We start from the raw sequence: 20860 nt of genomic DNA, 5'->3' as shown, positions 1-20860 counted from the left end.
CCACCGCTGCTCCTGCTGCACCCCATCTGGGTGCATGGCCCCCGGGGACTGCACCCCTCATCACCTCCCTGGCCCTGCACAGCCCCACCACCTGTGAGTGTGTTTGGATTTTTACTTTACATCCACGTCCCCTTATATACAGCCTAGTAATCCTGATGCACCCACATTCCCAGTGCGAGCTGGCATGTGCCCATATACCCCTCCCAGGCTCCCCCCCCCATTCAGCTTTCATCCCCTCTTACACTCGCTGATGCTGCTTCACACACGTGGTCGTTCCTCTGCCACATGTGCTCCTGCAGCCCGCAACCTCCATTGCTTCTCATGTACGCACCCCAGGCCTCCCCTTCCATCTCTGCAACCCTGGTCCTTTTTCACACACCTCCCAGCCTTCCCGACGCTCCTCATACAACTACATGCCCCTCGAGTACAGCTTACAGAACACGAGGCATATCCTGCTCTACCCTGTGCTCCCATGTCCAGGTCCCTTTGAACTCCCCATACTCTGTCTCTGATGGCCACCCCACACAGGGACTCGGCTGCACAAGAGGAGCACGGTACCTCCCACTCCAGTTCCTCTCCAGCTGTGGCTTCCCTCCAAACCCCTTATCACCATCCAACAACCATCCCTGATACTCAGGCACTGGACACCGCAGTGTCCCTTCAAGTTCCCCAGCCTCATTTCCTCACCACACAGACTCCCTCCTCTGCTCTTCATGAGCATCCTCCTTTCTACATACTGCAGCCTCTTCAGCTGTGCACACATCAGCTCCAACAGCCCCTTGGCTCTGTGGTTTCTTCCCCATCCTCTCTCTCCCCGGACCCTGTCGCTTTCTTACCTACAGTCATCAGCACTGTGACCCCAGCCCCTAGGACTTGCCTCTGTGCTGCAGCAGTCTTGGGCTGGCTGGCTTCCCCCCTGGACACCTCGCCAGCACCCAAGGGGCGCCGAGGAACCATCTCCATCAGCAGTTTCCTGGAGCTGCGGCCAAGAGCAAAGCTGGGGTGGACGGAGCTTGGGGAACACCCACCACCAGGAAGCGCAAGAACCACCTTGCACCATCCTGGATTAGAAGGAACGAATGCAGAAGAAGAACCACACCGTGGGCCTGCATGGGGCGCGAGACTCGATCACCAGCCCTCAGCGCCAGACTCACCTGCCGTAGGAAGAGGAGCCTAAGAGATGTTATAGGGAACAGAGCCAAGCTCCTCAGGCTGGCAGGCAGGTGTGAGCTAAATAGCCTCCTCATGCATGAAAGAGTCCTGCAGGCATTGCTAGCAATTATCTGGGCAGCACTGCTAGACTGGGTGAAGAATCTGACATTAAATTAAAAAAAAAAAAAAATCAAGGGAAGACTTCAGGTAAGCAGAAGTTGTAAGAGACGTGAGGCTCTCCCATGTTTCCACATCAGCTCTTGGAAGATTGTCACTTCCTCATGCTCAGAGCTCTGTGGTAAAAGCCGGCGTACCTGGAAAGAAGAATCCAGGTCAGGAATGGAAAAGTTTAATTTAAGCTGCTTCTTACTGTGTCAACCCTGACAGAGCTTATCTTAAAGTCCTTTTGCAACACCTCCCTGCCCCAAAAGCTGGGCCCATGTGAAAGAATTATAGTCTTCCCCTGACAGGGCCACTCTCTTGCCCACCTCCCAGCACAGCTGCGGATGCACCTTGGAGCCTGTATCGTACGCGTTAGACACCTTTGTTACAAAAGGGGCAATTTTCTGAAGTGCTGAGCTCCCAAGGGAGCGCATGCAGCCCAGAGGAGGGGTGCCACACACCCCCAGGGTGGTAGGAGATGAAATCTCATTGTTACAGCTGCCTTTTCTTTTAAAACAGGCCAAGTGATTGAATAGACTCAATCGATAGATTGATTTAACTGCTCGCAGAGGTCTTGTGAAATATGACTCACTCTTAACGAATGGAGGTTAAGAACACAGAGCCAAAGAAATGAGCAGTAGGGGATCGTGCTGAGCACTCTAGGTCCACAAGGAAGGGCTTCTGAACAGCCCGTTGGCTTATGCCTACATTTAAAAATTGCAGCATTGGTGGCATTGCTTCTCCTTACAGAGTAAACAGGCTCCAGGCATTTTAGTGCATCTCGGAACAGCCCAAAGCAGAGGTGGATGTACTTGAGTTCCATCACTTACACCTTTGAACAACACAAAAATACTACCTTTTTCTAAAAGGTGCGCTATTGTTAACTGAAGTTACGGGTTTGATACAGGAACACCAGGTGACGTTCATCCATCCATCATGTCAGACGGGAAGCCAGACAAGTTGACTACTGTGGCCTTAGAAAAAAGAAAAATACTGCTTACATTGCTCAAAGAGATGGATAGCGACGATTGCGCAATCAAGGTTGCTCTCAAAGGCATTTCTGGTCTTCCAACAAACTACAAATCTTGATTGAAAGCAATAGAAACCATCAAGCTCACCCTATACTTAAGCAACGCGATTAATGTTCTTTTAAAAAGTATACACTTACCTGCCCGTAAGGATGCTGCACCATGCCAGAACTCCACCTTGGATAGTATCAGGTGTCCTACTTTGTCTCCTTTTTGCTACTCTGTTCTTGGCACCTGTAAAACCACCCCACCACACACACCACCGAGGCCTGAAGGATAAGGATATTTGGCCATAGAGCAACATTCTCCCCTTGGATCTTAACCCCTGCGTAAGAAAGCAGCTCACACCATGAAGAAGTTGGCTACTATGGAGCAAAGGAGGAAGGAATGTGGAAAAAACAAAAGTGGAATTGTTACTTGGCACAAAGAATCAAGAGCCTCTGGCAAAACCGAGCCGTTTACAGAACTACAAGTTAAACCTATTTTTAAAGCCATCTTTACATTGTAAAAGGGAAGATGTCCAAGGAGATTTTAAAATTACCAAGTCTTGCAGCTGGTTTGTAAATGGTTTTACTTAAGAGCTCTGTAGCCATCCTTCCCCCTCCCCGCCAGTTCTTAGTCCTCAACATCAGGAGAGCACGGATGCAGTACCGAACAGCCAACATTCCCACTAACTCTCTGCATGGCAAAGGATAACAGGTTCCATAGGATTTAAGGTTCATCTTGCAACATAATCCTGCACAAAACCAAGCCTCACCCATTTCAGGATTCTAAGTTCAGAAGTTTTACTAAACTGTTCTCTACCTGTAAACAGTGAGGTCATGAGTTACCACCGAACGTTTATACCAATTCAATGGTGTGCTGATTTCCTACCTGCCTCTTATGTGCTTAAAATCTCTTGAAGAAAAAGTAGTGATGAGTTACTGAGCTTACCCGTTACGCCCTGCTCAGGCACGTGCCACAACTGGAGGCATACAATTCAAAGTCAAACAAAGCAAACAAGCTGGTAACACCAGGATAGTTTTTATTTGCTCCCTGAATTAAATATTGGCAGATACAGAAAATTCAGATACCAACTATTTCCCCAACATTTACAAGACTTGAGTTTGCAATGTCAGAAAACAAGCACATTTACGCACAATCCTGGCAACTGATAGTGTGAGTGCACAAGATCGCCCTGCCTGAACATCAGTTTTTAAGAGGCAGTATCCCTGGTCTCCGGCATCCAACGCTGTCCCCTCACTGACAATTGTGGCACCACGGAACGGCCAAGTAAATATCCCGAGTGGGCAGCTCCAGTGCATTCCCCCCCCCGCAAAGGATTTATTCGATGCTCCTCCTGAAGGGGCAGAGGCAAGGTCAGCACATCCAACAAATAACCCACCTATGAACGCAAGCTGATTCTCGCCGTGCCTTTTTTGCTCTGTTCTTTGAGAGCAGGGAAGAACACAGCACAGTGACACTTCCAAGAAAGCTGTTCTTAAAGGCCTTATTGCTGCCACACATTGTCTGTGCTGGCAACAAAGTGCCAGAGGCACACTGGCTCCCTGCTGCATGCCGAGTTGCTCTGCGGCTGCTGAACTTTACAGTGGGTTTGCAGCACTTTTCCTGCTGTCTGAGGGAAGGGAAATTTTCAAATAAATAAAAGGACATGAAGCAAGCTTTTATAACTGAAATCATGTGGAAACACAAAGCATGTGCTGTTGAAGGAAATGCCATTTGCTCCTTTTCACACTGGAGCAGAACTTAGGAACTTGCATCCTCCTTAAAGCAGCTGGTGCGGCCAGTGCCCCCAGAGCAAAACACGAGTGTAGTTGGTGCAGCAGGAGGAGCCAGGCACCTCTGCTCCCTCTTCATAAAAAAAATAAAGAAACAGACACTTTTCTAAAACATGTCTGCTAAGCTGGGGACGCACAGAAGACAGATCACATCTAAGATGCGGTGATCCATACAGCATTTCACTGGCCAGTGCACATCCACTGTTAGCCAACCCCCGCAGGGGGAACTGAACACGTATTATCCCCCGTTCTACAGAAGGGGGAAACACATGGTTTTACCAACTCTACTGTGCAACCTTGTGTTAGATCCTAGCACGGCAGATGGCAAGAGATTTTCCCTTTTGGAAAGATCACAGAAGTGCCTTCTAGGCTGCAAAATGCCTTGGGCATCCTCAGACAACTGCATCTTCTCCAGGCACAGGAACTCCCGAATCCCAGTCCTGCACTCCAGATCGTAATCCACGTGCTCCTACGCACCAACCTTGCCAAGCAGGAGTTCTCTTAGCTCCACAAGCAACAATGACTCCAAATAACTTAGCTGTATGACCACTCTTCCACAACCCCGATGGTTAGATTTATAAGGGCGTTGTATGAATTTGCATCGAGTTCCTCCCTTTGTATTAGTAACAAGGACCTCCCAAAAGATAGCTTATAGTATATCATATCCAGGCTCCAGAGGGATTCTAGGTTTCACCACCTCCTGTTTTTCCCTTATGGTTTTTTACACTGGGCTACAACCATCCAACATAAGGTGCCACTGGGCAAGTGAGGGAGGGAGGGAAGTGGCAAGGTTGGGAACACACAACTTAATTAATGATGGGATTGTCAGTCACTTCGATGTCAGGCCCCACATCTACACACCATGCACTGGCATTGATCTTGCCCTGCCCACTCGGCCCAGAAAGGCAGTGAGAGTGCCTCTTCTCGTGCCGAGCCACCACGTCAGTCTTGGTCGCCGTCAGACGACTCTTCCTCTGCCTCCTCCAGCCACTGGATAAACTTCTGGAGCTGCAAAGAGAATGAAATGTAATTGGGTAACAAGTGACACCAAATGGACGCTGGGAATGCTCAACTACACTGTGTCAGTGAGCACCACTATCATGCACAAGAAAGAGAAAGAGTATTTCTAGGAGACACGGAAACAGAGGCAGATTGAGGGGGAGAGAGAGAGACACACACAAGTTTAGATGAAAAACAACTGGGATGCCATGGACAAACCCAGACTGATTAAACTCCTGAGGGAGATTCCTCCAGTTAGACAATCCCCACAACGCTCAGCAAAAAGACAGAAGTTCAAGAGTTTTTCAGAGCTTGAGGGAGAAGAGATAACAGCTGCACCTTAGCTGAGACATGTTAGGAAAACTGCTGAGAAAAACCTACTCCCTGAGAAATTGCTATGAAGAAGGCAGCTCATTTTACCTTTTAACTGGGCTCGAATAAGCAGCTGAAAGCACTGCTGACCTATACTAAGAGCTGACTTTGCAAAGGTTTTAAACAAAGTTGGAGTTCTTCAGAGATGGCTTTTTTCCCCTGCTCCTCTTCTAGATCCAGGGAGGAGGACTGGAACGGGGCTCAGCCAAACTGCAGCACAAAGTTCTGCCTGATGGAGGGTGGAAGTTTTTATGCTCCTTGCAACACAAGCCAAATGAAACCACTCAGTACAGCAAACGCTTAGAAATATATGCGAAGGGACTGGTGAGCCAGGAATGAAAGCTTCAAAGGAATTGCATGGGGCCAGCGCACAGGGCATTGGCCTAAAGCCCATTTCAAATGGGTGTTGGCTTAAGAGAAGCTGTGCTGCTACTCCAGAAAGTGCTGGCCTCGTGCTACAGAGAGCCCGCTAAAAACAATCTCCCTCTCCTACTACCTCCATTCCTCAAACAGGATGATTATGGCAGAACGCACGGAAATGTCTGTTCTGGAGAACAAAGTTGTGTTGCTTCGTGTTCGATGCACTGGTGCGTTACTGGCCTACCATGTAATGGCAGCTGCTCCACAGAAGGCGACAGTAGCACTGAACTCCACTCAAAGTTTCTTTTAGCAGCTGTTGTCTCTCTCTCTCCCCCCGCCCCTCCTTTAAACACCTTTGGGACTTACCCGCTGATTTTTACGAAGCTGCTTTCCCTTGTCAGACATGTCCCGCAAAGAGAACCAATTGAGAATTACATCTTCTTCCAGAATTTCCAGCTGGTAAAATGTCATCAACACCTGCGTCAATTAGAAAAAGAGGGCTCTCTATAAACTCTTTTGGGGCTAGCTCATGTCCAAGCACAAAGTTTGCACATAATCCGTGTCTCCCAGCTCCATCTTCAACAGAAGGCACTCAGTCTGCTTCATTTTGCTTTTGTTGTTAAAAATAACTAAGCTTCTCCTACCAAGCCTTATGTTCCTGACAGTTAGATGCTATGACACATAATGAGTCAAAGTTCAAGCCCCATCAGCTTCAGCTCTGTGGATGCAGGGTATGACGTGAGAGCTGTGGGCAACAAAGGGCCACAGAGGATGTAAGTTCAAGTTCTCTTTTTAAAGCAAAGCATCCCAAAACCCATCCCTAAAGCAGATCTAACAAGCAACTCTTATGCAGGCCCACTTACGCACAACAGTGACATGTGCAGAGAAGAGCATGAATCTACCCAACTCTGCCCCGGGCTCCCTCCTCCTGCCAGTTCTCTCTTGAAAGTGCCTTATGGCAGGCGTCAAAGCAATTGGTCATTCATCAGCTCAAACTCCTGCCCAGTGCAGCAAGGGTGAGATGCAATCATGCTTTCTCAGGGTGCCTTTGTGCTCAAGCAGAGCAGGCACTTTGCGGTCAGTCTCCTTGCGGCACAGCACTGACAAAGCTGGCTGCCAACTCCAAATATAAAGTGTCACTTCAATTCCCAGCCTCCAGGGAAACCCAGGCCCCTAGAACAATGGACACATGCCAAACAATTGCTGTAATTCAAGGACATTTTGGCTCACCAAACTGAAGGCTTTTGGCTCCAGTCCTAAGTGGTTTGCCATTAGCCAGAAGCACTGATAGCAGAAGTTAGGATTATTCTTTCTTGAGGAACCAAGAGTTAAGCAGGCTCTAGGAGAGCTCTTCCAAGAGAGACAGGGGCTTCCTGAGACACCGCTAAAGGAAAGACTCGCGATCCAAGTCAAATGCTCTCAGTGTGATAGGGCAGAGAGAACGCAGGGACAAAATATTTGTGAAGGAGGATGAGGAGGAACATACTGAAAACTCTCAGAAGTGGGGAGATAGGTAATAAGCCACATGTCAGCTCCCCTTTATTCCCAGTTTCGTAACTAGCTCAGCCTGAATAAGAAATCCCACCCTTATTCCCAGCTTTACTTGTTTTGCACTCTAAAATAGGGTAAACCATTTGGCAATTAGATCCCAGGGACCATGGAGAGACAAATGAAGTAAAGCTCTTCCTAAAGCAAGCCTCTGGCCTTGCCTCTTCCAGCATCACACAACAAGGGCATCTAGGTTAGAAGCTGCAAAATAATAGCTCCCTTCAGGCTGCATGCTGGTAATTAATACTCACCCTCAGCTGTGCTCCCTCAGAGGCACAGGCAGGCATAGTTGTTTTTTTTTTTTTTTAAAGCAATTGTTACAGACAGATTTTCTATATGCCCTCTCCACTGAGACCCCAAAATTCTCTCCTCTAATGCAGACAAGGCAATGATGCAATTAGGATGCACTTCACCACGAATCTAGCAAAAACAGGTCCTCAGAGTTGGGAGTGGATACTCACTTTAGCTATTGATGTGCAGAGACTGTCATGTTCCAGGAAGAATTCCTCAATGGCAAATAAGGCATTCAAGTGATCTGATGCCCGTTTTATGTAGTTCTTAAACAATGGGGTCCAGTTCTTCAACAGCTGCAGGGGAAAAACACAGAAGAGTTCCTGAGCTATGAGACGGACGTGTGCACTCAGCCCTGTTTCTCAGCTGTGTTGCACTAAGAAACTGACGCAGGGAAGCATTTTAAGAAACCATTCAGCTGACCACTTAATGTATTTGCCCCACTCTGTCCATGAAACAGATGCTATTAAGTCTCACATGTGCAGATAGAACCTGGTTTTACTAAGCAGCTTTGAGGATATCCATTAGCTTTCTTGGTTTTGCCTCTCTGGATGGAATACTAGATTATCACAATAAGCGTGTTTAATGGAGTCTGGTACTCAAAGAAAATCACTTCACAGCAGACCAATAAGGAGAGGTGCGTACATGCTACTCAAACCTTCCCCCCACAGAGCAGCTGACATTTCAGTGGAACTTTCCTTCAAAGCAGCAGAGCAAATAAGAAAAAAGAGAAAAAGATAGTGCTGGGATAATTACCAGCTGAGTAGAAGTGGACAGTGCAAAATAGCCACCCCCAAAACGGGAACGCAGTGGAGCAGCCCCTAAGTGCAAGTCACATATTTGCTGTGTGCCTACAGGCTTGTCTGGATCCTGGAGCCTGCTGCAGGGAATAGGTGGGAAGGATGAAGGGCAAGAAGTTGTTACACTATTAGCTGATCTCAGTTCTCTCCTCCAAGGTTTATTTTTTATGAAGTCTTTAGTTTAATGATTTTGGTGCTGCCTCTTCAAAGAGTATTTCTGTCTGAGTCCCCCACAGCTCTTTCACTTGTTGTACATATGTGGAAAGCAAGCAGCAGGGAAAGTTCTGTAAAAAAGCACAGACTGACCTGAATCTGGGATAGGAGGTAATAAAGATACTTAGACCCCTGTCCATAACAATTTTAAAAGGTATCAGAACTAGGGTAAGATACAAAAATTCCTCGTTGGCCCTATCATGACCAGACCATCCTACAAAAACATTGTAGGAAATTTAAATCAGAGTTCCACATCTTTTTAAATGGATTAATTCAACAGCAGGCATGCCTGCAACTACATCCCTGGCATGCCCGTACAGATATACTGTTTTGCTGTGCCTTCAACAGTGTCTCCTTAGAGAACACATCTGGTCTGTTTTGAAGGGAAATAGGTAATTCACAGGGGCTTGGGGTGTGATGAGGAAGCTCTGAGTCACCTATATTCAGGGTTAATCAGCATTATTCTGTCCGGGACAGTTGTTAACAGGCAGTAGCCCTGCCAGAGGGAGAGCTCCAGGACACACAGCGGAGCAAGAACCCAGGCCAGCGTGGACTACCAAAGGTAGCCTGTACTAGGAAATAGCACTCAACTACTCCATAGTACTATACTCCATCACCTCTTCAGACACATTTGCTATGCAACCATGCTGGAATTTGCATGCCTCAAGCAGAAACAAAGAAGGGGATTAGCACAAACAAACTGATCTGTATAGTAGTACATCGACTGGCTCAAGGAACAACAGTAACAGCACAGAATGATCCTAATCATCACGGTATCACAACAAAAAACTGAGGGTTGCATGGCATATTTCCAGAAAGTATTTTAGCCTTTATCAAAATGCTTAATCCTAAACACTCTTCCCTCCTCTACAACCATCTCCTGCATTTTTATTATCCTTTGGAATTCTTCACCTCAAATGTAGTAAAGCTACTAGCAAGTTCCTTCTGGGCTAAGAAATATTTTGTAATACCTTTCTGTTAACGCCTTTAAATCATAAGCGGGCACAATTCTAACCAGAAGCTATTGAGTTTCTGAAAGCAAGTTATTTATAAAGAAAGCAGAGCTATAAACACTCACAACCCCAGGACTCAATCCAGTATGCCTACTGCTGGGAAAGGGAAAGAAGAAAAAATATACCATCTCAGGTCGAGAACGTGCACCGTACTGTAACTGGTGCTAATGGTGAAAGTAGGGCTCAGCCCCACAGAGCCCCTAGCAAAAACATGCCTATGAGCCTGTATGACCAGAGAGGCTGTTTTGGGAGTTTCATGAAAATCTGAAATGAGGAATTAGAAGCTTGCAATTATCTTAGATTGAATAAAAGACTGAAAAATGGGAGAAGATACCTGACAAAGAGCCCTATAGACAATATCGTAACTTTCCAGGCTTTGACTCTACCCAGGTAACTCCTCAAAACAATCTACAGTCTGGAGAAAGCAATCAAATTCCTCTGACAGGTCGATTCATTTTTCATCGGATCTGGTCAATGATGCTGTATCAACTTCAAAGAGGTTTGTGATCCACTTTTCTTTTGTCAGAAGGACAGTCTTGACACCAGGCCTATTTTAGCCCTACCTCCAGCACAGAACACCATCATGAAGGTACAAGGCACAAAGCTATAATTCTGACCTCTTACACCATAACAGCATCTGTGCTGATCACCATAAATTGCTTCAGTGAAAGCAGAGATCCTTTTGGTCCCTGAATAAGCGATCCCATGTTGTGTTTGCTTGCATGACATTACAAAAGAGTAAGGCTCCCTAACAGAAACCTGAAGAGGTGCACCACACACACTAGCTGCCAGGCGCAAGTGCAGACACTGGCCAGCTCAGCAAACTGAACTGCTATATTGCCTCCCCCGGCTCCCTTTAGACATCCTCACCTACATAACCTTGTTTGATGCTGCTTTAGTGACAACAGAAGCACAGCCTTCAGTTTATCAGCAGCTTCAGCCATGTTTGCTCAAATCATGTCTACAGTTCTAGGAAAGGTCTGGTTTTCTGTACCATCTCTGCTTTACAACTTGTTCAAGAGCCGAACAAGATGCCTGACATACATTGATCTGGATAACTCTTTCTCAAACCTCCATGTTCCATCTGAAAAATACCCACGGGCATATCCTTTACCGGATGCTTGTTTCCTAAAATTGCTGCAACACTTAAGAGCTTCATGCTCAGGGGCCAGCACTTCAGAGCACATACTGTGGTTTCAAGTCAAACCATACATCATAACTATGGCATTTCCACAATTTCCCCTCCTGAGCTGTCTGGGACTGCTCTACCATCAGTCTTACACAAGCAACCCATCTTCCTTCAGCATCTCTTAGAGTCGAGCTACAAAGAGAGCGAGAAACGTAAAACAGTTGTGTAAAGTTCAGTGGGCTTCTGATATTCACCACTCTCAGAATGCAAGTATCCCCATCTCATACAAAATAACACTTTGCCGTATGTAAACCATCATAAGCAGATCTCAGCCTAGTACCGCTATTGACTGAGGCAGTTTTAGCTGCATAGCTACACACTGCAGCTACATGCTTTCATTATGTACTAACCTATACCAAGCTAGTGCTTGGGATTCTCAGGGTGTAAGTAAGTATTAGTAAATTAAGGGAGTGTACTTTTTACTAGCTAGGGAACCACAAGTTGCAGAAAAGCCACCATTTCAGATGCTGTACAAACATGCATGTTCCGCCCAAAGAACTGGTCTCCTCTCTTCAGAGCACTGCTGGTAAATACACACAAAGATGCTGCCCAGGAAGTCCATCGATGTCTGTTTAATAAGCCTTTGAATATTGGGTTATTGTAACGGTGACTTAACATCATGCGTGCAATTGAACATTAACAGTATACCTCACCAGGATACTGCCTTCCTGCCGATTTCAGCACAGAAAGCCAGCGCAACAATTCTGCACGCAGTAAAGACACCGAGGCACAAAACTGTCCCAGAGAAGGATTCTCTAAGAAACGTCCTGGTTGTTCTTTACAAAGGATCATCTGGAGAAACTGGCCGCCATGATGGTCAACTGGTTTGACACTTGGCTCTCTTTGATAAATCTAAGGATAATTTGTGTTTCATAAATGCACATGCCACACAATTCCCTGCCTAGAGAAATTCCACTTGTCCACGACATGGGGCATGGTCACCCTGAATATTACATCTAGATTATTATCGCTTCTCACTAAAGGTGAGTTGATTTGCTGTCTCTGCTGTTAAACACGAGCATCAGCTTTCCTATGATGAAATATATATGGACAAAGTTACCCAAAGGTAAGCCCTTCATGTACTTCCATTGTCTTTAGCTTCTAAGGGGTTTGGGGCAATTACGCAAAACATTATGCATTTATATCTCCTTTATCTCAGACTAGAACGTCTTCTGACTGGGTGCTGCAGTGAAGTTCTCCTGTCCTACTCATGCTAGATTAGGAGCCCAATCTGGGAGACAGGAAGAGATGCCATATCCTAGCTGGAAAAAAACCAAACCATCCTACATAGCTACCAACTCCACATAACCTGTTGTCTAGATGTACTGCTTTCCACTTAGAGTCTAACACCTGCTCTAATGTTCTCTTCAGTCCTCCTCCTTCAATTGTCTTTTTCCAGGACAGGACATGCTATTCAAGAAAACAGTCTGCAAAAATGAACAAAAGCAAGCAGAATTTAAACAGAGTGAACAGCAAAATCTCACTAAGCCATCTGATGAACAGATCAGTTCACATGGATGTTTCCTACAGAAGGCATCTCCACACGTCCAGGAGATTAATTAGGTGCCACACTTACACCTACATAAAGAAGAATTAGTTTTCCACCCCTCCCCATCAATTGAAAGCACATACTTCCTCAGAGAAAGGATTATGAGGATGTCTGGTGTTCCTCTATAGCTCCATCTCCTAAAAGAAATTAAACTAGTCCTTCCCAAACATGTGTCAGACCCATTCATACTGAAGGAGTGCCTTCGTAACCTGTAGAGTTTGCAAACTCAAATACATAAATGGGCTATAGCAAAGAGACAAAATTACTACAACGGTTTCAGCTTGCATCAACAAAACCATTAAGATAAGACTGCCTGCTTTTTAAAGCAGATTTTACCCTATTTTGTCTCCCTTAAGTCAGGAAATAGAAATTGCTCTCACCCAATTATACAACCCATCTCTTTAGAGACATAACAGAACTCTGTATCTTCACTCAAAGACAACAATATTGTGCCTTTGCATTTGGCTGGAAAAAAATTGGCACTATTTACAGCATGCAGACAAGTAAGACCTTGGAAAGGATCCCACTGGGAAAGAACCGCTCCCTGCTGCCCCAGGGACAAGGCTTATGATGGATTGGAACCAGGTTCCTGGAATGCAAGCCTGTAAAGACATCTCTAACAGTCCCTCTCTTCTCTCTTCTACAAGTGATACACTTCTACTATCACACATGGGAGACAGAAACAACCATAGGTAGTGAAGTGCAGCTCCCCGCACCTATAGTCTCAGCTGAGTTCTGCCAAGCAGGTATAATAGTTTCAGTTCACTTTTTCTTCTATAGAAGACAGAGAGGCTCATGAACTCAAGGAGTTCAAGTGGCTTCAGGCTTAACCGAAAAGACTTCTCAGCCAGGAACTACCTGGGGAGAACCGCTCCCTGCTGCCCCAGGGACAAGGCTTATGATGGATTGGAACCAGGTTCCTGGAATGCAAGCCTGTAAAGACATCTCTAACAGTCCCTCTCTTCTCTCTTCTACAAGTGATACACTTCTACTATCACACACGGGAGACAGAAACAACCATAGGTAGTGAAGTAGAGCTCCCCACACCTATAGTCTCAGCTGAGTTCTGCCAAGCAGGTATAATAGTTTCAGTTCACTTTTTCTTCTATAGAAGACAGAGAGGCTCATGAACTCAAGGAGTTCAAGTGGCTTCAGGCTTAACCGAAAAGACTTCTCAGCCAGGAACTACCTGGGGCATCCAGACAGACTCTTACACACTAGTAGACAAGCCCAAAGAAGAGTCAAATGGAGCAGGCAGGACTCACGGGAAGTAACGCTGAGAAATAGTTCTGGGAGTCCAGGTTTGCATCCAGCTGCTGCAGTGGGAACTCCAGGATCACTTTACTGAGCACCTGCATCATCTCCTTCAGGCCAATGTTATATGCATACCTGTGAGGAAAAAGGCAAAAAAACCCAACATTTCACACTATCTGATCTCTGCAGACTGTGGCTTTTCACAGAGATACAGCAGAAAATTTGATTTTAATCTTCCAGACTCGTTTTTTATTTGTTTGTTTTTCCAAATATTCAGGCAATAAAACCACCTTGCATTGCATCAGGCCCTGCATAAGGCCACAAGTCCTGAAAATCTGCTATCACAATGGAACAGCACCCTCACATTTACTAGAGTGCTGTAGGCATACTGTTGCACAAAAGGGAAACAGGTTTGTATTTGAGAAATACTAGGTAAAAGGCACTGTGTTATGTGTTCTAGACTTGCTGCTGTAAAACAGAATGGACAAACCACACCACAGCCCCAGCTGCAGGCAGCTGGTTGAATGCCAGAATGCAGAGCGCAGCAGCCCCTGCATGAACTTACAGGCAGCCTGCGCCAAGAACTGGCTTGCTCTCTTCAGTCCACAGTTACTTAATAGCAATTCAATCTCTTGTTACAGAACCGGGGCAGGAAAAGCCTAACCACTGAGGATGCTAGAGATGCAGCTGGCGCTCTCCATCAACTCCTGTCATCATTCAGTCATGATCTCTAATCTGCATTTCTCATGCTCTATACTGATAAAATTAATGTTTAACAATCAAACATGGGTATCCACATGGTTTCTCCTCTTCTTTCTAGATCTGCTGTCAAACCCAACTGTTCAGCATAAGGGTCAGCATCCCTAAGGGAACACTCACTTGAGGGAGTTGATTTCCAGGACCAGGTTGTCACAGGAAATGTTTTCTTCTTCGCCCCTCTGTAACGTACCCAGAACCTCATTCTGGAAAACTAATGAAAGAAAGGACAGGTAGTTAGACATGAGAGGGAAAAGCACAGATTCTTCAAACTGTTCATTACGGAAGAACCTATGCCCTTAACAAAAGAAGCATTCTGACACAGATGTCTGTTTGTTCTTCATAAGCTGGCACAAACCCACATCAACTATACCTATAAATAGTGGAATACAATTCAAATAAAGGAGACAACCTACTAGATATCATTATCTATCCACGCAAACCAGTACAAAGCTATTTAGCTCTGCAACCTTTTAGAGCAGAGTTTCTATTGTACTTTCAAAATCTAGCTTTTCCTATTCAGACAAACCTCATCTTCCCCTAACTAAAGATTTGAATTCAAACCTAAAATTTATTGGCTTAATTTCCTTCGGGGAGACATTTTAATGTGAAAAAGTTTTTTTTTTTTCCTCCAATTTGGCTTGAACCCCTTTCAAATCCAGGTAAATTTAACACAACAAAAGAGAAAACCAAAACATCTGCCAAAAGAGGCAGCTCCTACAAGGACATTTAATTCCCCAGCATGGTTACAGCAGTAAGCTGTCCACACAGGGAAACTCTGCTGGACCTTCACACAATGGCAATGGCACTGCCATTTAAACAGACAACTCAGGGAGGTCACTTTCATGAAGGCCCAGTGATGAGGAGTGAGAAAGATGAAGGATCTTTGTCTAGCTTCTCATCCTTGGCTGCCTTGGGTTAACAGCAATACAGGGGATATTAAAGAACTCTGTAGAAAATGCAGGAAGTGAGGTCAGGAAACAAATATATTAGACATCCACAAATTTTCCAATATACCTAGAGAAAGCAGCACAAATCTCACTCACTGCATCATCTGCAGACTCACCATACTTCTTAACAGCCTCTCTCTCACCTTTGATGTCATCTAGCTGAGGGGATGCTGCCCGACTGTCTGGCTCCTCAGAGCCCATGCTCATGTCGCTGTCTGACTCGCTCTCTTCCTCTGAATGCATGGTTGGGCCTGATGAAGAAGAGAAGATGCAGCATTCAACACTCAAAAGCTGCAGCTGTCATATGCACGAGGAATCAGGTGTCCCAGGGACTTCCCAATGAAGTTAGCAACTATCTGTCCTTGCAAGGAAGCTTCCACTTACAGGTCCAGATGATTAGATTTGCTGCAGAGGGAATGCTACAGCTGGCACTAGGATAATGGGACTTTTTAAGAGTCTGCAGGCAGACAATGAAGGACAGGGACAGAAGCAAATGCATTTTGTGCAGACTGCTGACTCATGAGGGAGCAATGTCAGTAGACACTGTCACTAGCAGGAAGGGAGCCAGCAGTACCCGGAATAGCCAAAGCATATTCCCGCTAAGGGAGGGCCTGGTATCCCATAGTGCGCCATTCGCAGCACAGACAGCTGTATGTGTTAGCGTAAGTCAAAGATATAATAAACATCTTCCACAGAGCACAGGAAAACAGGGAATCTGGTCCACCACCTGCCTTCACCTCTCGCCTTGCCTCCATACACATATGTTATCTGGAGCCAGTCTGCTTCACAAAGCCCAGGTCTTACTCTAGACACAATTATCAGCGTCCCACTCAGCCAGTTTCCCCGACAGGTCTGTCTGTCCATCCCCAGGTGACTACGCTAAACTTTTCCTCACCCCATAGGCTTTGTCTCTGCTCTTCTTCATCCTCTTCATTCTTGTCATCTGCTTTCCAGAGATAGCCTCTGCCCTCTAAGCCTACATCCTCTTTATTGTAACCTGAAAAAGAAACATTGATTAGGAGGTAGATGTACTGGATCTGCTTACAGGCAAACCTGAAATAGACTGGTATAACTTGCGTATTACTGCCCCTAATATCCTTCATCAGGAGGGAGCTGGGATTCCTGCAGATGCATATGGATTTCAGCTTTTATCTTCTCACTTGCCTTGACAAGTGACTGACTTACTCCTCCCATTCAGCTGCAGCAACATTCAGCTGACCATGTTTAGATCCCTCAACAAACCCAGACTGGTAGAAACAGTATTTCACAAGGACAAAGTCCTTGGACACAGTCCAGGTATGAGAACATAGGTCTTGCAACCCACCTTGAACTGAACATTTCTTCCAACTTCAGCTTATTGTCTCCTACAAGGCTCCTACTCTAAGAAAAATGGAAAATGGCTGAGTCTCCAAAGATTTTAATACTGGGGTACTGAGGTACATCTCACTGTCCAACTTGAGCCGAATGTCCTTGCTTGCCCTACTGAAAACACACATGTTCCAAGCTGAATGCAGCACTAAGCTCTAGCCTGGCACTGCAGAGTCCAGAATGGGGGGAGGGGAAAGCCCCCAGAAAATCATGGAAGGCAAAGCCCTCTGCATAGCCTGACTGCCCGGAGCCAGGGACTCTCATACCTTTCAGTTTCACTTTGCTTTCCTCTTTGTTCACGCCAGAATCATCACTGAACTGGTCATCCTCCTCTTCCTCCTCATCTGGTGGGTGCAGAGAGATCACTGTGCCCTCAGAAAGAGTGATGCCAGGACCTACGACTACCTGCAAATATGTGCAACATATCTTAATGAAGAAATACCCTGATTGCCCCCTTGTACCTCCACCAGCAGGGACAACAGCTGCTCCAGACAAGTTTTACACTAACAGGTATAACTGAAGACATCAGCGCTGCTAGACCACATACCATACTACCCTAGCCAAACAAAAGGAAGAAAAAGGTGGGAGCAGTAGCATACGCCCCACCTCTGCAAAAAGGCTTGGAGCAGCCCTGTATTCTGGTATGGTCTAGTGTAAGTCTAGTAACCTGCCAAGAAAGGCAGAAAGCAGAACAGACATAAATACAGCTCACCTGAGAAGACAGGACACAGTGGGGCTTTAGCTTTACTTTCTCCTTCACTTCAGCTTCATCGCAGATAACAGAATGGCAGATCTCCACGTCATCTGCTACGTGTACTCTGTCCCAGAGAAAAGCTCCGTCCAAAATGACTTTATCACCTGTTATACATCACCAAGCACAAATATGTTGAGCAAGGCAGTTTGCTGCTTTCCCACACTGCTGAGTCCACTAGAAAGCATCTTACTGAATCCCGATACCCTTGATGCATGTTAGATGAAAGGTAAAAATTGGCCTTAGAGGCCTACAGCCACTTCTTACCCAAAGCTAAAAGACAAGTTTGTTCTCTACAGAGACTTAACAAGTTGACAGTAACAACTAATGTCTTGGTTTTGCACAGATACAGCCAAATCACAAAAAAATTCCAGCCAAGAGTAGGAAGAAGGAGTACCAAGCAGCTCACAAAAAACCAGGGACAGATGTCCCTCATTTACAGGATGTTGGTGGGTGATAGCTCTAGATCAGTGAAGGTCATGCATTCTCTACTGCAGAAACAACTTATTTGCATGAAGTGCCTTCCACCTTTCAGCATCATTATGGTACCCTGAAAACTTTTATCTATTTCCTCTGCTGGAAAACCAAGCTTTTCTCCTTTCTTCCCATTAGAAGTCAATCAGTACCCACCCATCATCCTCTCTCGGAGCCAAATGCACTCTAAAAACTAAATCCCAACAACCTGTGCCCTTGCCTGGCAAGGCCTGCATGTCCCCCATTCTTATACTCACCTATCCTACAGTTCTGCCCAATAACGCTGTTTGTTATGGAGCAGTTGCTGCCGATGACCGTTCCCTGCCCAATGAGTACATTCTCTTCCAGCACGCTGCCGTGGCCGAGGCTAACATCCACCCCTCGGTAAATGTTGTGTTTAGAATGGCTGTAACTCTGATTCTTGTCATCGGTGAAGTTCATCTCTGGAGTCAAAGGGTAAACCCAGCGCCGGATGATGTCAGAGCACACAGCTTCGTACATTAGCAGGTTGCATATATGGGCACCATACTCTTCTGTTGTTACATGCATATGGATCTGGTTCCCCAGGACCTGGGAGACAAGCAGGAGTGTGTCAGAAGATTCTCTAATGCAAGGTAATAGGATCTCCCTTGTAACAACTCTCTCCTTACCTCCTCATTCACCAACAGACCACGCACAAAGTCATCCCGTGTCTGGTAGTCAAAATTGTCTGTGAACAGCTCAGCCACCTGCCAGGAATAAAATATAAGGAAATAATATAGTCAGCACAAAACGTTGCCAGGGAAGACAGAAAATTAATGGCTGTTCAGTTGTTCTCAGAGAGCCGAGTAATGCAGCATAGGAAAGTGATGCTCTTGCCTTGAATAAAGCTTTGATTCCTTCTGCTAGGAGTGCTGAACTTCCCATCTCCTCCTCCTAACGGAGACTATGAACAGATTCTGGTTTTCAGAAGGGGCAAAACATTGCTTTAGCATTTTCAAGCAATCTGCCCAGCCTCACTGTGTAGTTTCACTCCCAAAGGAAGGCTGTAGACCAGCTTTATCAGATGTGGAAGAGATGTCAGCAAGCCTGGGCTGGAATAACCCTGAATGTTACCCTAACATGGTACCAGCTTGCAAGTACTGACACTTTTCCATAGCATAGCCATCACCTCTGCTCCACAGATGTTACTATACTCAAAGTGAAATTGCTTATTTTCCAGAATAGTTTCATCCTGTGCCAAATCAGCCAGTCTACCGATGCATCCACTGTCTAGTTCTGCCTGGGCTCAAGCAGTGGATGCCAGATACAGACTGAGCACCCATACAGTCCACAGAGCAGCACCACGCGATCACTCAGGCTTTCAGCTCAAGTCACTGAGCACAACTGGGAGCTCTGGTTTCCAAACCTAGTATGCTCAGGCCACATGCATCCCCTGCACACCAGCAGGGCAAAGGGAGCAATGCACATTGAATTTTGGACCCACAGAAGGGCAGAGCTCACCTGTGGAGAGCAGATGCTGATATGACAATCCAGCAAGTCATGACGCACCTCAACGTTCTCAATAGAGTTCTGGAACAGATTCTGAAAGAGGAAAAAATTCAGATGATCTGAATGCCTCACGCAGTACCGAATCCCAAAAGCCTTCTAATAAGCCAGGGGCAGTATTGACTGAACTATTAAACTAGCTGAAGTTCTGAAGATCAGAGAAATCTACAATCTACACTGAGACACAAGCTTAGCAGGCACAGCCTGGTCACACACAGAGCTGCATGTCAGTCAGCAGAGACTGCCCTCGTCCTTACACAGCGCAGCTCTCCAAGAAACAGCTTGTACTTCAAACAATCACTTCTCCTCCAGGAGGCTCCTTACCTTAGTCGTTGGGAGCTACAAATATACAAAGAACATTAATAAATCAAAATGCAATATTCATAGCTTCCATACCCCCTGTGGATTTTGAGAGCTGTGGGTTGATTTTTTGATGTTGTTGGGTTTTGTTTGTTTTGGTTTTTCCTTTTTCACTTCCTACTGTGATTTGTGCTTTCATTTGAGGGTAAAAAATAATTTACTGATTTGGGGATGAAAATGTCATATAATCACAGTCTTAGTTCTGAGTTACAAAAAGAAAAAGGTCCTTCTATCTCACTGGAGAAAGTGCCTCCACAGACATTTACAGAGCATTTACTACCTTATTAGGTGAACAGTACAGGCAGAGGTAATAAGCGGTACTACTCCTTGCACCTGCTGTTATTCCACCTCCCGTGCCAGGCTCAGTGCCACTTCAAAATGGTTTGTGTACAACAGTGGAATATGCATCCCAATTTGGGAACCCCTGCGACAGCACAAATCATCCACCTCCCCTGTTTCACATGGAGAAAAGGAATCAAACAAATGCAAAAACTGCATTGTGAGAAATATGTCTGCCCCATCTTCAAACTCTGAAATGAGTCCCAAACATGTGTGTCCCAGCACAATTTCACCAAGCCTCAAATAAAGGTTAAAGGAAAAAAAGCCAGTTTACCCAGAGTTACTTCCTATCATCTGCTCCTCCAAAAGAAGCAGCAAGCACAGTTCCCCAGCCCTCAGTCAAGGAGGACCTCCTCCTTGGGGTGGGCTGCTTCACTACTGCAGCCCTTTTCCACCCGTCAGGTTCCAGACGCACCATAGGAAAGCGGAAGCGTTTCAGCCCCTGGGTTCTCTGGTAGTGAAGGACACGGTTTGTGGCACTGTCCATAGCAATAACAATGTCATCCTCTTTGCACCTGGCATGGTGGCCAGGTGAGGACTCCTTGAATATCATCGTCATCACAGAAACATTCTTTTCCATCTTACGACGCAACCTGAAAAAGAAGGGCAGAACTTTAAAATCACTCT

At 45.8% G+C, this 20860-nt stretch overlaps 1 protein-coding gene across 1 annotated transcript in view; it reads right to left on the bottom strand.

Moving 5' to 3' along the window:
• Positions 1-3349: 3349 nt before the first annotated feature.
• The window catches only part of EIF2B5 (eukaryotic translation initiation factor 2B, subunit 5 epsilon, 82kDa), an 18609-nt gene continuing 1098 nt past the window's right edge, over positions 3350-20860 (bottom strand). The window contains exons 3-15 of the mRNA XM_009331194.1: positions 20649-20829; positions 19490-19570; positions 18658-18735; positions 18265-18577; positions 17495-17640; positions 17049-17187; positions 16310-16411; positions 15558-15665; positions 14588-14678; positions 13720-13843; positions 7861-7986; positions 6218-6328; positions 3350-5128 (exon numbers count right to left, since the gene is read on the bottom strand). Of these exons, the coding sequence (XP_009329469.1) occupies positions 5063-5128; positions 6218-6328; positions 7861-7986; positions 13720-13843; positions 14588-14678; positions 15558-15665; positions 16310-16411; positions 17049-17187; positions 17495-17640; positions 18265-18577; positions 18658-18735; positions 19490-19570; positions 20649-20829 (1666 nt within the window). The 3' untranslated portion in view covers positions 3350-5062. The remainder of the gene's footprint in view (positions 5129-6217; positions 6329-7860; positions 7987-13719; positions 13844-14587; positions 14679-15557; positions 15666-16309; positions 16412-17048; positions 17188-17494; positions 17641-18264; positions 18578-18657; positions 18736-19489; positions 19571-20648; positions 20830-20860) is intronic.

This window comes from Pygoscelis adeliae, unplaced genomic scaffold (genome assembly GCF_000699105.1).
Source record: "Pygoscelis adeliae isolate BGI_AS28 unplaced genomic scaffold, ASM69910v1 Scaffold479, whole genome shotgun sequence".
NCBI classification, from domain to species: domain Eukaryota; kingdom Metazoa; phylum Chordata; class Aves; order Sphenisciformes; family Spheniscidae; genus Pygoscelis; species Pygoscelis adeliae.
Note: the sequence above shows the minus strand (reverse complement) of the source record. Positions and strands in the feature narration are given on the sequence as shown.